The 16,845-nt window shown below is 46.0% G+C and overlaps 1 protein-coding gene across 4 annotated transcripts in view; it reads left to right on the forward strand.

Moving 5' to 3' along the window:
• ST8SIA5 (ST8 alpha-N-acetyl-neuraminide alpha-2,8-sialyltransferase 5) overlaps positions 1-3,878 on the forward strand; it is a 152,399-nt gene extending 148,521 nt beyond the window's left edge. For all 4 annotated transcript variants that reach the window (XM_082254650.1, XM_082254651.1, XM_082254652.1 and 1 more), the window contains one exon: positions 3,142-3,878. In XM_082254650.1, coding sequence (XP_082110776.1) covers positions 3,142-3,604 — 463 coding nt within the window. In that variant the 3' untranslated portion in view covers positions 3,605-3,878. The remainder of the gene's footprint in view (positions 1-3,141) is intronic.
• The last annotated feature ends 12,967 nt before the right edge of the window (positions 3,879-16,845 follow it).

Consider the following 16,845-nt stretch of genomic DNA (forward strand, 5'->3'; position numbering starts at 1 on the left):
TGTCATATGGTATAAAGCTGTATAGAGCCTCAACGTCTATGGTGGCCAAGATAGTGCCACCAGAGACGTGGATATCCTCCAATACCTGCAACAGATGGATCGTGTCCTAATGTCTCATCCACCACTCAGTTAAGGTTTTCGGTAATGGCCCCTCTACCTGAGATAATGGATCTTCCAGGGGGGTTGGTGGTTTTTTTTATGTATTTTTAAGAAAGTGTAGAATGTGGGTGCCTTAGGGAAACTAATGTACTCCCACATATGTTGTGAGATAACATTGTCATAGTAAGCCCTGTCCACCAATAGATAGAATTCCTGGTTGTATCTACCCACAGCTGATCTATCAATTGGCCGGTACCAACTAGTATTGTTCAGGATCCAAGTACACATCTGGGCATATTGTTCACTGTCCATGAGGACAATTTTGCCACCCTTGTCTGAGGGTTTAATAGTAATCAAGTGATTTTTAGAAAGTGTGGATAATGCTTGTTTTTCTTTAGTAGTAAGATTACTATTTCTCTTAGTGGTATTAGTTCTCAGTTTCCAAATATCAAGGCTGGACAGTCTAAGAAATGGGGCTTTACCATGATTCGAGCTTGGGGGGTTGATATAAATCAGATTTTTTCTTTAATTTAGAAATGGGATTGTTTAAATAAATGGGAGTTTGAGGACGGTCAGTTTGTTCAAGGATGGACTCAATATCTAACTTGTCTATTAAGTCACCGGATTAGTTTTCCTCGAGCAGAGAAATAAGAGTGTTGAGGGCTTGTCGTTCTGTGGATGTGTGTAATTCGTGATATAATTCTATTTTTTTAGTGTATAAACTTTTCAATAGGAGTTGTCTAGTGTATATACTTATACTCACTGTGGAACCTAAGGTGTTAATCCTCTGCATTGTTTAAAAAGGTTGTTTGATCCTGTCCTCCACTGTCCTTACTCCCACTGTCCCTACTCCCACTGTCTCTACTCCCACTGTCCCTACTCCATCTCCTGATAGTACAGAGCCTTGGAGGCACTCTGTACATGCTCAGTGTGGTGTGTATTTCTAGAGAGGTTTTTTTTTTTCTGGGGGGGTGCATGTGATCAGCGCAGGGCCAAGTAGAATCAAAACTCATCCTACAAGCTTTAACCAGACACTGGTAGTCATAAGACTGCTATATACTGCTGATGAGAAAAAGTATTCAGCAGTTTATATTTACTAAAATGATTGCATTTCCATGTTCTGTGTACTGTGGGAGGCCAGATATAGTGAATGCAGGATCCTGGGTTTAGTAAAACTTTAAGTGAGTTCCCGGCTTCCCGTTTAGGCTGACAACACTCTTTGCTACACTGAAATCACAACCAGCATTGTCAGCCCTGCCTGCTGGACTAGGGCATTCTGCCTATCCCCCTGTCTCTTGCTTTCCCCCTCCACATGCAAATATTGATTTATTTCCCAGCAAAACAAGGCTGTTGCCTTGACTCTCAAAACCCTGCCCACACACCGAGACTGATTTACTAAAGGAGTTAAGAATCTTGACACTATAAATTGTCTGACTGTCCGCATCAATTATCCATCCCATGTGAAAAGCTATTTCTTGTTTACTTATTGAAAATTTATTGTGTGAAGATTTTTAACTCCTTTAGTAAAGCAGACCAAATGTGTGTAGGTGAAAGGACTCTCGGGAGATGTAGTTCTGGGGACGAGCCTGCAGCTATAGGAACTGATCTCCCAGCAGCCCCTGCAAGTATTGGCAAGTTGATGGCATCAATGAGTAAAGTCTCTTGCTGCAGGTAAAATGTAAATGAAAAAAAATATGCTGGGGCATGCTTTAGAAGTGGAGAGGGAGATTTGGTAGTAAATTTGTGTTATACCGAAGTGCATGGGAAATGCGGGTTTCAATAACATTCACTGAACTTTCAATTTGGCATTTATCCACCATTCATTCTAAGGGTTTGATCTAAATGTGCCTAGATCTATCGATACTGTAGATAAATATGTTTCATGTGCTTTGTATATTGGTTTTATCTCAATTTAGAAGATACATTCCACAGTGGAGCGTATCTAGAACTCACTCACTCCTCTGCCAGAGCAGCAGCATGTCGTCTCTGTGATGATAACAATTAGCTTAAAGTGATACTAAACACACAGTGGGGCTGATTACTAAAAGTGGAGAGTGCAAAATCTGGTGCAGCTCTGCATAGAAACCAATCCGCTTCCAGGTTTTATTGCCAAAGCTTAATTGAAGCACCTGAAGTTAGAAGCTGATTGGCTATCATGCAGAGTTGCACCAGATTCTGCACATTGTCCCTTCTATTTTTGTAAATGGATGATGGCGCTGTCATTATTTTAATTTAAAAAAACATAAAAAGTACCATTTTCCTAATCAATATACAGCTGTCACATGACCCAGCTCTTTCCCAGCCTGTCTGCATTGAAACATAAGCAGGAGAAAGTTCTAGTCCTATGCTGCTGGTCACATGTTTAACAAAAAAAGAAAAAAGAAGCATTTGGAATACAGAGTAAAAATACATAATTATTACCAATAAACTGTTTTAAATGGGGTACAAATATATATTTGAAATCAAACCTTTATTGTGATTGCGATGGGTTAATTGGGACTGATCTGTCTATGTTAACAATGACAATCTTTGTACTTTTCATGTACTATCTCATAAAATATTCAATAAAAATTATTGAAAACTAAATCAAACCTTTATTATTTTGTGGAAATAACCCCTCCAGCCTGTGTCTTAGAATAGGAGGGAGGTGAAGCCACCATTAATCTACATGTAATATCCCACTCCCCCCCATTGTATTTAGCTGGTTAGTGGGCATGGAGGAAGAGGGAAGGAGTGGGCTGTCATTTAGCACTGTGTATACGCCCATATGTGTGACTCTATAGTCACATGGGCTGCTCAGATTTGATAGGGAGGAAATGATCAGCATAGAAATTCGCTGAAAACTGAGCATGTGCAGAACTGCCAACACTGCTCTGCAAAATCCCATGTTCCTCCATACCCAGAAGCCCCAGCAAAAGAGCTTAGATTGGTGAGTTGGGTGGGCTATCAGCAGATACCATCTTTGTTAATGAATAGGCAAAGTATCACTGTTCTATAATACTAATAAAGGCTGGACACTGATGGCTATTTCTTGGATTTCAGGTTCCAGAAGCTGGAGAAATGGCGAAAACCTTTCTACGACGTTGTACAGGGCTATGAGAACGCCTCTATCCTCCTCCCTGCCTTCTACAACACCCGCAACACGGATGTGTCCATCCGAGTCAAGTATGTCTTGGATGATTTTGAGTCCCAGCAGTCCGTCTACTATTTCCATCCCCAGTATCTCATCAACGTCTCTCGTTTCTGGCTCATCCAAGGTGTGCGTGCGAAACGCATCAGCAGCGGACTGATCCTGGTGACAGCTGCTCTGGAGCTGTGTGATGAGGTCCACCTCTACGGATTCTGGGGTTTCCCTATGAACCCATCAGGGGTCTTTATTACCCACCACTACTATGACAACGTGAAGCCTCGACCAGGTTTCCATGCCATGCCTTCGGAAATCTTCAATTTCATCCATATGCACAGTAAGGGCATCTTACGCGTACACACGGGCATGTGCAGCTAGGAGTCAGGCTCTGCACATGCCATTGATATGCCGCTTTTGGAACTGAAATTATGCAATAATTGATTTGAGCAAACTTCATAGGATAAGGCCTCCAGGCGGTCTGGCTATCGCCAGCGCTGCTATCTAAGACTTGCGTCAGTGTTAAAGATAATGGAAAAGCCAAACAGAAAATAATCCATCGCCATCAGCACTGGTTGGACAGCTACAAATCGACAAAGCACATAAAACAACATAGCACACACTGTATGTACCAGCATCTGCCATGAAAGCTTTTAAGATAACCATGTCAGAATAGGAAAGGGAAGGACAGTAATGAGGAAGTAGAATTCCAAAATTTTCTTTTTTTGTTCATTTCCCAACTTTCGCATTTGTTTTTCTTACCTTTTACAGCACTACTCTACTCTTTGACAATTTTCATAGCTTAAGGTGGGGCAGTAAAATAAACATCTCCAAAAGTTGAATTTAACATACTATATGGGCAAATGTTTGTGGGCATCTGGCCATCACATCTATATGAGCCTGCTGGACATGCAAAACCAAAACCATGGCCTCTATAATGGCGCTTTTCCACTGCATGGAACCGAACGGTTCGGCTCGCTTTTGTGCTTTTCCACTGCTGGTACCGCATGGTATAGTGTAGGAACGGTTCTGTACGGTACGGTACAGCGGCGCTTTTACACTGCATGGAACCAAACGGTACGGCTCTCAAAAACAGTACCTACTCGATTGTGGTTCCAAGAGGTACCATACCCGGTACCATATCCCACAATCCTTTGCATGCAGTCACTACTAGCCACTGATTGGTCAGAGAATCCCACCCACCCGTTGTTATCCCACCCACTTAACTTTAGTACTACTTTAGTGGAAAAGAAAACCATACCGTACCGTACCGAACCGTTCCAACACCGTACCATGCGGTACCAGCAGTGGAAAAGCAAACCAGGCCAAGCAGGGCCGAGTAGAGCCGAGCCGGTACTTGCAGTGGAAAAGTGCCATTATAGAGTTGACCCCCCCCCCCATCCCTTTGCAGCTGTTACAGTCTCCACTGTTTGGGAAAGTCTTTTTACAAGATTTTGGAGTGTGACTGTTCTCCTCCAGCCAAAGGAGCATTCGTTTGGTCATGTCATGATGTTGGGTGAGAAGACCTGGCTCGCAATTAGCATTCCAATCCAGCCCAAAGGTGTTCAGTAGGGTTGAGGTCAGGTCACTCAATTTCCTTCACATTGAGCCATGTCTTTATGGAGCTGACTTCCAGTCATACTGGAATAGAAAAAGACCTTCTCCAAAATGGTTGGAAGCGCACAAATGTCTGTTATGCCCTTGTGTGCTATAGTATTAACTACACCCTTCAATGTCTGTGAAGGTCCTCATTTATCTACATCAGTGGTCTCCAAACTGAGGCCTTTATCTGGCCCTTGGGGCACTATTTCTCCCACTGACATTAACAATAGGGCATAATCCCTGCCAATGACACCAACAGTGGGGCATAATTCCTGCCACTGACACCAACAGTGGGGCACTATTGCTCCCACTGACACCAATGATTGGGCACTATTCCTCTCACTGACACCAATGATGGGACACTATTCCTCCCGCTGATACCAATGATGGAGCACTATTCCTCCCACTGACACCAACGATTGGGCACTATTCCTCTCACTGACACCAATGATGGGACACTATTCCTTCCACTGACACCGATTGGGCACTATTCCTCCCACTGACTCCAACGATTGGGCACTATTCCTCTCACTGACACCAATGATGGGACACTATTCCTCTCACTGACACCAATGATGGGACACTATTCCTTCCACTGACACCGATTGGGCACTATTCCTCCCACTGACTCCAACGATTGGGCACTATTCCTCTCACTGACCACAATGATGGGACACTATTCCTTCCACTGACACCAATGATGGGACACTATTCCTTCCACTGACACCAATTGGGCACTATTCCTCTCACTGACACCAATGATGGGGCACTATTCCTATCATTGACACCGATTGGGCACTATTCCTATCATTGACACCGATTGGGCACTATTCCTATCATTGACACCGATTGGGCACTATTCCTCTCACTGACACCAATGATGGGGCATTATTCCTCCCACTGACACCAACAATAGGACACTATTCCCCCCACTGACACCAACAATAGGACACTGTTCCTCACACTGACACCAACGATTGGGCACTATTCCCCCCACTGACACCAACAATAGGACACTGTTCCTCCTACTAACACCAATAGTGGGACAATATTCCTCCTACCGACACCAATAATGGGGTATTATTCTTCTCATGGACACCATGGTATGAAGGGATATTTTTATCAACGCCAGGACATTTTCTACTCCCATTGGCCACAATCCAGGCCCCTGAAAAATAAAAAACTGGCCCTTTGTTTAGAAAGTTTGGAGACCCCTGATCTAGGTCATGGTATATCTAGTAGTAGTTAGTGACATTCAACTGGACTTTTCTGTAATGTTGAAAATGTGTTTTAGTTTATCCAAACCTCTTCTTCAGTTCTAATGAGTGTTGGGAAGATACCCCAGCATTAATATCCACATAGAGGGCGCAGCGAACTTAATCTAATCTTCATGATATGTGTCATGGCTGATTATCCAAGACGAGAATGAGAGGTGTGAAGGTTGTGTAACCACCCAATTCTAGATACACAATCTCCTTCTTGGTGTTTGAAGTCTGCATAGGTGTTAATTTAGGGTTTCATTAACAATTTACACCTTTGGCCACGTAAATTGAAGGATTAATACTTAAGCAGAATTTCTGGATGAGCTGCAAAACGTCTTTAACATTACAGAACATGTCCAGTTGAATGCAACGAACTACTACTACCAGTACCCTTCGATGGAAACACTAAGGGACTTTTCACACAGGCTTTCCACCTGGCAGACTCCGTTTTGCTCAGTGGGGATCGATCCGCCGATCCCCGCTCAGCAGGCAGATGCCAGGTCCGTCTTTGCTTGCTTTGCAGAGACAGACCTGTCAGATCCCTGCTCTCCTCTAAACGTCTGTCCGTTTTCATCTGATCCGATCCACCAGATGGATGGAAAATAGGGTTTCCATCTGTCTGGATTTCACGGACGGGATCGGTTCGGATAGCAGCAGGTGTCAGCGGACATGACACTGCTGACATCCACCGCTCCATATGGGTGCATAGAGCATCCGATCAGGTCCGGCTGAAAAACTGACAGGTGGACCCGATCAGAAAGTCCGTGTGAAAGGACCCTAAAACTCAAAACATTTGTGTCCACAAATGTTTGGCCATGTACCCCTCATTTTTTTTTTTGCCACACTGTAGCCAAGGATTCTAGGACAATATCCCCCCCGGACAATATCCCCCCGGACAATATCCCCCCCGGGACAATATCCCCCCTGACAATATCATCCCGGACAATATCGACAATATCCCCCCCCCCCGGGACAATATCCCCCCAGACAATATCATCCCGGACAATATCGACAATATCCCCCCGGACAATATCCCCCCGGACAATATCATCCCGAACAATATCGACAATATCCCCCCGGACAATATCCCCCCCCCCCCGGGACAACATCCCCCCGGACAATATCCTCCCTGGACAATATCCCCCCTAGACAATATCCCCCCTCTAACCCTAACCCTATGTCCCGGGGGATATTGCCCGGGGGGATGTTGTCCCGGGGGGATATTATCCGGGGGGATGTTGTCCCGGGGGGATATTATCCGGGGGGATGTTGTCCCGGGGGGATATTATCCGGGGGGATGTTGTCCGGGGGGATATTGTCCTGATACCATAGCCAAGATAAAACTCTGCAAAGCATTCTAATGCCTCGTACACACGCATCGATTATTGGCCAGGAATTTTCAGCCAACGTCTGATCGGCCGATTGTCGGCTTGTTAGTATGATGCTTTCGACAACCGACTCCGACTTTTCGGCCAAAAAAAATCTGGTGTGCAGGCTATAAAATTTTTGTTGGCCGTCAACACAACGGCCGATTTTCCGTCAGTCAGTACAGATTTCGGCAGACAAAAATCTGATGAGCAAGTCTGGGCAACCAACACATGACATCACTTCTGAAGTTGATTTTTGTTGGCCGTCGTGTGCAGTCTAGGCCCATTCCAACCAACAAAACACCACTCTGGACAAAAGTCGGACGATCGGTCGGCCGATAATCGTTGCGTGTGTACGAGGCATAACTATTACGTTTAATGAGGAGTTTACAAAGTTTGCTTGATACCAAATTAAAATAGTAGGTGCGGGGTTTGTATTTGCCAGTGCAGTTTCCTGATTTAAGGGTCTGTCTACCCAAAACTGATATTCAGAGTTTGGTAGATGCTGGAGAGTTAAACCCTCTGGCGGTTTCTTATATCTCTGGGGGACTGGGGAGATCTTTGCAATGAGTACCGGGATCTTCACATTGGTGTGGCCATTATAAGGGGCTCCCTCCATCCCTGCTGGGTATTTTTGTTTAATATATACTATATTGTCAAAAGTATTGGGATGCCTGCCTTTCTTTTGCTAGCTGTAGTTCTGTTGGGAGATGAGGATGCTCATCTGTTCCAGGGAAAAAACTTTTCAGTTCAGTCAGACGACATTAAAAAAAAGCTGATTTTATTTTTGAAATATAAAAATATGTGATAGAATGCCATTTACGAATATATGTATGACACGGTCATGGACTTTAGAAGGCATTTTGATGAAGCTGTGAAATTAAAATAAGCTTAGCCAGCTGTTCTGGTTGCTTGAATGACGTCCTGTGTGGGTAAGTGAAGAAGTTGTACGCTATGTGGTTATTAAAAAATACGGGGTATTAGAGTTATAGGGAAATTGGTTTATACAGAGGCTCTGTCCCCCCCCCCCCCCCCCATACTCTATATTACCAAAAGTATTGGGACGCCTGCCTTTACACACACATGAACTTTAATGGCATCCCAGTCTTAGTCCGTAGGGTTCAATATTGAGTTGGCCTACCCTTTGCAGCTATAACAGCTTCAACTCTTCTGGGAAGGCTGTCCACAAGGTTTAGGATTGCGTCTATGGGAATGTTTGACCATTCTTCCAGAGGCGCATTTGTAAGGGTCAGGCACTGATGTTGGATGAGAAAACCTAGCTAGCAGTCTCCACTCTAATTCATCCAAAAGGTGTTTAATCGGTTTGAGGTCAGGCCAGTCAAGTTCCCCCACCCTAAACTCACTCATCTATGTCTTTATGGACTTTGCTTTGTGCACTGGTGTGCAGTCATGTTGGAACAGGAAGGGGCCATCCCCAAACTGTTCCCACAAAGTTGGGAGCATGATATTGTCCAAAATGTCTTGGTATGATGGCGCCTTAAGAGTTCCCTTCACTGGAACTAAGGGGCCAAGCCCAACCCCTGAACAACAACCCCACACCAAAATCCTCTCTCCACCAAATAATTTGGATCAGTGCACAAAGCAAGGTCCATAAAGACATAGATGAGCAAATTTGGAGTGGAGGAACTTGACTGGTCCTGACCTCAACCTAATAGAACACCTTTGGAATGAATTAGAGCAAGGACTTCTCTCCAAAAACCTTGTGGACAGCCTTCCCAGAAGAGTTGAAGCTGTTATAGCTTCAAAGGGTGGGCCAACTCAATATTGAACCCTACGGACTAAGACTGGGATGCCATTAAAGTTAATGGGCGTGTAAAGGCAGGTGTCCCAATACTTTTGACAATATTGTGTAGCTCTTGAAGAATGGGGAGATCTTTGCAATGGGTACCTAGATCTGGTGTGACCATTATAAGGGGCTCCCATCATCCCTGCTGGGTATTGTTGTTTAATATATATTATGTAGAATGTAACCGGAAGGGTAAGAATGTGCAGAAGTGAGTGGGAACACCCACAATGTCCAGAAGAATTGAATCAGGAATTACGACAGGGAAGTTTCACTGTTGAAGTATCCAAGACCATGGCGGCCAACCCTCTGCCGTTTAGTCCTTGTTGAGTGGCCCTCAGAATCCAGTGGTCAGCACTGATCTGTAAAAGAGCTGTAATGATTGTGATTTCTAGCAGTCTCAAGTAATATGTCCCCAGCCTCTGTCTCTATCCTGCAGTAGGTTTCTAGTCTCCAACCACTCCTGTACCATATCCAGTGATTGACCGTCTCTTGAAGGATTCCACAGCCTCTGACGTTCCTCTGTAGCATTATACTGTATACTAAATATTTTGTAGGAGCTCTTGGTGATGTTATCAGTCACAGTTGATACCTCATAAATTGACCACCACTGCTCCAAGACATAAGTCATATGCTGGCTAATAAAAAATATCACTTTTGCAGCGACTGACTCTTTAAGGCAGTGGTCTCCAAACTTTGGCCCGTGGACCAGATGCGGTCTTTTGCTTACCTTTATCCAACCCTTGGGGCATCATTCCTTCTTTCGATATGAGGCACTATTCCTCCTACTGACACAATTCTTTCAACTGTGGGGCATAATTAATCCCACTCCCACTATTCAACAATGGGGCACTATTCCTTCCACTGACACCAACAACGGGGCATAATTCCTCCCAGTGACTCCAATGATGGGGTACTCTTCCTTCCACTAACGCCAACAATGGGGCATAATTCCTCCCAGTGATTGCAATGATGGGGTACTCTTCCTTCCACTGACACCAACAACAGGGCATAATTCCTCCCAGTGATTGCAATGATGGGGTACTCTTCCTTCCACTGACACCAACATTGGGGCATAATTCCTCCCAGTGATTGCAATGATGGGGTACTCTTCCTTCCACTGACACCAACAACAGGGCATAATTCCTCCCAGTGATTGCAATGATGGGGTACTCTTCCTTCCACTGACACCAACAACGGGGCATAATTCCTCCCAGTGATTGCAATGATGGGGTACTCTTCCTTCCACTGACACCAACAATTGGGCATAATTTCTCCCAGTGACACCAATTATGGGGTACTCTTGCTTCCACTGACACCAACTACGGGGCATAATTCCTCCCAGTGATTGCAATGATGGGGTACTCTTCCTTCCACTGACACCAACAATTGGGCATAATTTCTCCCAGTGACACCAATTATGGGGTACTCTTCCTTCCACTGACACCAACAATGGGAAATAATTCCTCCCAGCGACTCTAATGATGGGGCACAATTCCTTCCACTGACACCAATGATGGGGTACACTTCCTTCCACTAACACCAACAATAGGGCATAATTCCTCCCAGTGACACCAATGATGGGGTACACTTCCTTCCACTAACATCGACAATGACGCATAATTTCTCCCAGGGACACCAATTATGGGGTACTCTTCCTTCCACTAACACCAACAATGGGGCATAATTCCTCCCAGTGACCGTATGATGGGGCACAATTCCTTTTACTGACATCAACAATGGGGCGTAATTTCTCACAGTAACACCAATAATAGTGCACTATTCCTTCCACTAACACCAACAATGGGGCATATTTCTTCCCAGTGACACCAATGACGGGGCACTATTTCTTCCACTGACACCAACAATGGGACATCATTTCTCCTAGTGACACCAATTATGGGGTACTCTTCCTTCCACTAACACCAACAATGGAGCATAATTCCTCCCAGCGACTCTAATGATGGGGCACAATTCCTTCTACTGACTCCAACAATGGGGCATAATTCCTCCCAGTGACACCAGTGATAGGGCACCATTTCTCCCACTGATACCAACAATGGGGCATAATTCCTCCCAGTGACACCAGTGATAGGGCACCATTTCTCCCACTGACACCAACAATGGGGCATAATTCCTCCCAGTGACACCAGTGATAGGGCACTATTTTACCTTTTATTTACTCCCATTGACAGTGGGACATTTTCTTTTCCATTTCCGGCCACTGAAGTGGCCCTTTATTTGGAAAGTTTGGAGACCGCTGCTTTAAGGCATGCCCCTTCACAGGGAAACTGCAGTCTGACCGCAGTAACACATGTGTTTTTAAAATGCATGAGAAAAAAACGCAATTAAAATCTGTTTTAAAAATTCTGCAAGCAAACAGGCGCATCTAAGATTTGCACTTGAAGGACATTTTTGTCTGTTTAATGTTTTTTTTTTTAACTACTTGTATGAAACTGATCAAATGTAAATATTCATGTATGTTAATGTAAAATCCTTGTAGTGTATTACTATGTATGTACATGGGAACAGCCATATTCTATATGCCATTAAATGGGAGTATCTATAGACCATAATACAGTAAAAGGGAAATACGATACACCAAGCATGTGAACAATGTGAACGCTCCATCAGAAAACAACATTGCAATACTAACTATAGTTACCTTTTAAACTGCATGCACAGCAAGTGTAAAAATTGGCAACGGGTGCCCAGGTAACAAACTCAAATCAATGTAAACGAGTGCAGACACCCTCCCCCTTCCCCACCCTGCTTTCCTGGCAATAGGCAAAGCTGGCACGGTTCGTATTGGAGGCAGTGAAAAAAACACAGTGGGGTTGATTTCAGTAGCAGCTGGTGCATATGGGGTGCAGGTGCCCCCCATCCATGCGTCCGGCCCCCTAATCTACATGCGGGGCGCCGGACGCATGGACTTCAATGGGGCTTTTTTTTTTTTTTTTAGCCATGTGATTAGAGCCAGAGGCTCTAATAGGCTAAAAAAAAGGGTGGGCTTGGGGCGCAGAGCACTGCGCCCCGAGCCCAACCAGTTGTGTGACGACAGCGAATGAAAATTCGCTATTGTCAGACAGATCCTCCTCCTGGCCAATCAGAAAGCGGGTTCTGAGACTTGTTTCCCGATTGGCCGAAAGGAGAAGCCATGCCATTGGGCATGGAGTAGGAGGGAGGAGGAGACACAAAAGACGTTCGCCTATTGCAGATGGGTGAGCGAGCCGAGGGGGGGGGGGTCCTGTACTGTCATGTCATGCTATGCTGTGGGTCCTGTACTGTAATGCTGTGTGTACTGTGTGCGGCCTGGCGAGGTCCAGGGGGGGGGGGGTGTCCGTCTGCAGCCCCCCCCCCCGGCCCATGGAGCACCGCACCAGCCGCCACTGGTTGATATACTAAAACTTAAGAGTGCAAAATCAGGTGCAGCCAGTCGGTTTTGAACCTCAACTTCAATCTGGGCCAGTTTTTGATGCGCTCCAGTGCATTTTTGGTGCATTTAGATGCATTCCGCAGAGTTTTTGACGCATTTTATTGCTTTCCAGTGCAGGAAAAATGCAGCATGTTCTACTTTTTTTTCTGGAACTGGAACGCACTGGAACTGACCACACTGGTGTGAACTATGCTACTCAAAACCATATAACCTACTATCCATGCATTTTTAATGCAGAACAAAAAATGCACCGGACTGCATGTGGTGTGAACTGGCCCTTAAAGCATTTGTTACCCAAACATTTCATATTCCTGATACGTGCCTGCTGTACCATGTACTTGTATGAGAAAGTCTCCTGTTCTCTTTATATTGCTTCCTTTGTGTGAAATCCCTGGTGTGATGCCAGTCCCTCTGCTTTCCTATTAAAAACTGACCACACTAAGCAGAACACACTGTGGTCAGTTCTCTAGCTATGCTTTGCTCTCCTCCAATCACTAGACTTTTCCTGACACCCCTTGTTATATTCTCCGTGTTGTGAGAGACACAGGACTCTGGTCTGGAACAACGGTTGTTTATTCAGGACTCACTGTACAGCATTACAGGACAGCTCTGCATATCATACATCTCTACATGTGTCTAAAGATGGCCACTCTGCCCCTTGACCCTTGTCATCACTCCTGGGTGGAGCCAGCCTTAAAGTGACAGTACATGTGAAACCCTTCAGGTATAACACCTTCCATCCATACCTAAAAAAAAAACAAAAAACAAAAAAAAAAAACAACAAAACAAGAACAGGCATAAAACAGTAACTCATAATTGTCCAATACAGTCCTCCAACTCAGGAGATTTACATGGTTTCTTCCATGTCCGGATGTGAGAACAACTTCCAGGGAAGCTCCGGGGAGAAAATGGCAGCGGATCACTTTCGGCGGGCCCGTCGAAAGTCTCGTAACCGGTCTTGCATTTGAAACCGGTCAGGAGGGCGACAGTGTCGTTGAGGACGGGCACCCAGCGACTCGGGGCTGGAGGAAGCAGGGCTGGCCGGAATGGACACCGGCGGGGCCAAGAGGGGATTCCCTAGCTCAGAGGGTGAGCAGACCTCTGGACCAGGGCTGGAGGGCTCTGTTGGAGCTGAGTTCAAAAGTTCAGAGTCTCCCCAAGCATCAGTCTCAATGCCTCCTGATCCGGTAGGAGCAGATCCTTGAGACACTGGAGGTGCAGCCGATGTCAGGGATTCGGGCAGCTGAGAACGAGGACGCAATTGGTCCGCATGCCTTCTGCAAATGGAACCATCTTCCAGGCAGACCCTATACATTTTGGGTCCCAAAGTCTCTGCGACGATAGCAGGAATCCAACGAGTGTTGGAAGCGCCATAAGATCGGGCCCATACCTTTTGCTGGGCTGTAAACCGGGGAATCTCGTCGTGTTCGACCCTCTTGTCTTGGGACTGCCGTACATGTTCCTGGACCGTTTGAGGGCGGAGCATATCCAAAACAGTCCATGGCTGCCGACCCAAAAGAAGTTCAGCTGGAGTTTTCCCAGTGGTTGCATGTGGTGTGGTTCTGTAAGCAGAAAGGAAGGAGTCCAGCTGCTGGGGTGACAGGGACTGTTGTTTACTTGTAGCCACAGTAGCTTTGAAATAGCGTTTGAAGGTCTGTACAAACCTTTCTGCTTGACCATTTGTAGCCGGGTGGTAAGGTGCGGTCAACTTGTGTTTGATGTTGTGGGCAGTCAGGAAACCCTGAAACTCCTGGCTTGTGAATTGTGCACCGTTGTCTGTGACAATTTCTCTGGGGTATCCAAACGTAGCAGCGAGATGTAACAGTATGGAAATCGTCGCCTTAGTCGTTGGCTGAGTAACAGGAACGACCTCAGGCCACTTTGAATGGGCATCAATAATGATCAAAAAGGTGTGTCCTCTGATCGGGCCTGCAAAGTCCAAGTGTAGGCGAAACCAGGGAACCGTGGGCCAAGTCCAGGTCTGGACGCACCCTCGAGGAGGGTCTCTCGCAGTTTGTGCACATCCAGCACACGCATTCACATATGTCGTGATATCGGAGTCGAGGTTCGGCCACCACACATAGCCTCGGGCCTTTTGTTTCATACGTGTGCCCCCGGGATGACCAGTATGTAGCAATTCCAGAATGTGTCTCCGGAGGGTCTGTGGAACGATCACTCGGTCTCCCCATAAAACACAGTTGCCAGACACAGTTAATTCCAGACGCCTACGGAAGTAAGGCTCATAATCCTGTGTGACAGTTGCAGGCCAACCGTACCGTACCCAGGAGAGTATTGTCTTAAGGAAGGTATCCTTGGCTGTATGGGCTGCTACTTCCCCGGAAGACAGAAAGGACAGGCTGGTGTAACGACAACTCTTGACAGGTGGAGAAGAGTCTGTTAATGTCCTTGTCAGACGGGACATGGCGTCTGCATTAGCGTTGGCATCATGGCTGCGATACTGGATTTTGTAGCTATATGCTCCCAAGAATAGGGCATAGCGTTGAAGACGGGCTGCAGTCGTCTGGGAGATGCCTTTGTCAGGGCTAAAGATCTGAAGGAGTGGTTTATGATCAGTCAGTATGGTGAATTCCCTACCATACAGGTAAAGATGAAACTTCTTAATTGCCCATATGAGCGCCAGAGCCTCTTTGTCAATGTGAGAGTAATTGCTTTCTGCTTTTGTCAAGGACCTGGAGGCGAATGCCACAGGTTTCTCTGACCCATCTGGTAAAACGTGAGATAGTACAGCCCCTAGACCATAGGGTGAGGCATCACAAGCCAAGGTGAGAGGCCTTTGGAGGTCATAATGCACGAGCATGCGTGACGCCAACAGCTTTCGCTTAGAAACTTCAAAAGCACGTTGGCATGCAGCCGACCAGTTCCATCTGGAGTGTTTCTCCAAAAGCTTGTTTAATGGAAACACAGTGTGTGCTAGATCCGGCAGGAATTTGTGGTAATAGTTCAGCAAGCCCAGGTATGATCGCAGCTGCTGGACGTTGGTCGGGGCTGGAGCTTTTACTAAAGCATCAACTTTGGCTTCCGTGGTGTGTATACCCTCTGCATCCACAAGGTGGCCACAAAACTCCAATTTAGGTACCATGAATTGGCATTTCGCCAAGTTCACTTTTAGACCCTGTTCTTGCAGTCTCGCCAACACAAGCTCCACGTTATGCTTGTGTTCCTGGTCCGTCAGGCCCGTGATGAGCATGTCATCTAACAGGCACTGTGTGAAAGGAATATCCGCCAAAATCTCATCCATTTTGCGTTGCCAAATGGCTGGGGCGGAGGCTACCCCAAACACCATCCGATTGTATTCATACAGTCCCTTGTGAGTGTTGATTGTTAGAAACTTGCGGGACGAAGGGTGGACCTCAAACTGTAAATAAGCTTGCCTGAGATCAAGCTTGGTGAACTTTTGACCTCCTGCAAGAGAGGCAAAAATGTCATCTACTCTGGGTAGGGGATACTGGTCTATCTCCAGTTGAGAATTTAGTGCCATGCGGAAATCGCCACAAATGCGTAAGTCCCCATTCGCTTTCTTTACTGGTACAACTGGTGATGCCCACTCGCTGTGCTCTACCTTTGAGATGACACCTTGTTCCTCCAGCCGGCTTAGTTCAGCTTCCACACCTGCTCGGAGTGCGAAAGGTACCGTCCGAGCTTTGAAGAACCTAGGCTGGGCATTGGGTTTCAGCCTGAGTCTCACACAGTCATGCTTTATTTTTCCCAAATGGTTATCAAAGACTTGCGGGAATCGCTGTTTCAGGGACTTCACCCATCCCTCTTCATCCCCTGATGGGATGGTCACGCTGTTGCAGGGGTTAATGGCGATGTCTGGCATGCCAAAGTGAGCAATCCAGTCTCTCCCAAAAAGAGGGGGTCCCCCATGTTCTAGGATATATAATGGCATTCTCTTTGTCTGACCCTTGTAGGATACCTGTACTTTCACGTACCCCAGTGGGTGGAGTATCTGCTTTGAATATGTCTGCAGTTTGATTGGTGTTGGACGGACAGTTGTTCGGATCAGAAGTTTTCTCCATTGTTTCTGGGTGATAACTGAAACTGCTGCTCCTGTGTCTACATCCATCTTGAGTTTCTTTCCTTCCACGGTTACCTCTACAGTCATTGCTGAGGGTGCTGAATGCATATGA

This window comes from Pelophylax lessonae, assembly GCF_965119305.1.
Source record: "Pelophylax lessonae genome assembly, chromosome: 1".
In the NCBI taxonomy this organism is placed as follows: Eukaryota; Metazoa; Chordata; class Amphibia; order Anura; family Ranidae; genus Pelophylax; species Pelophylax lessonae.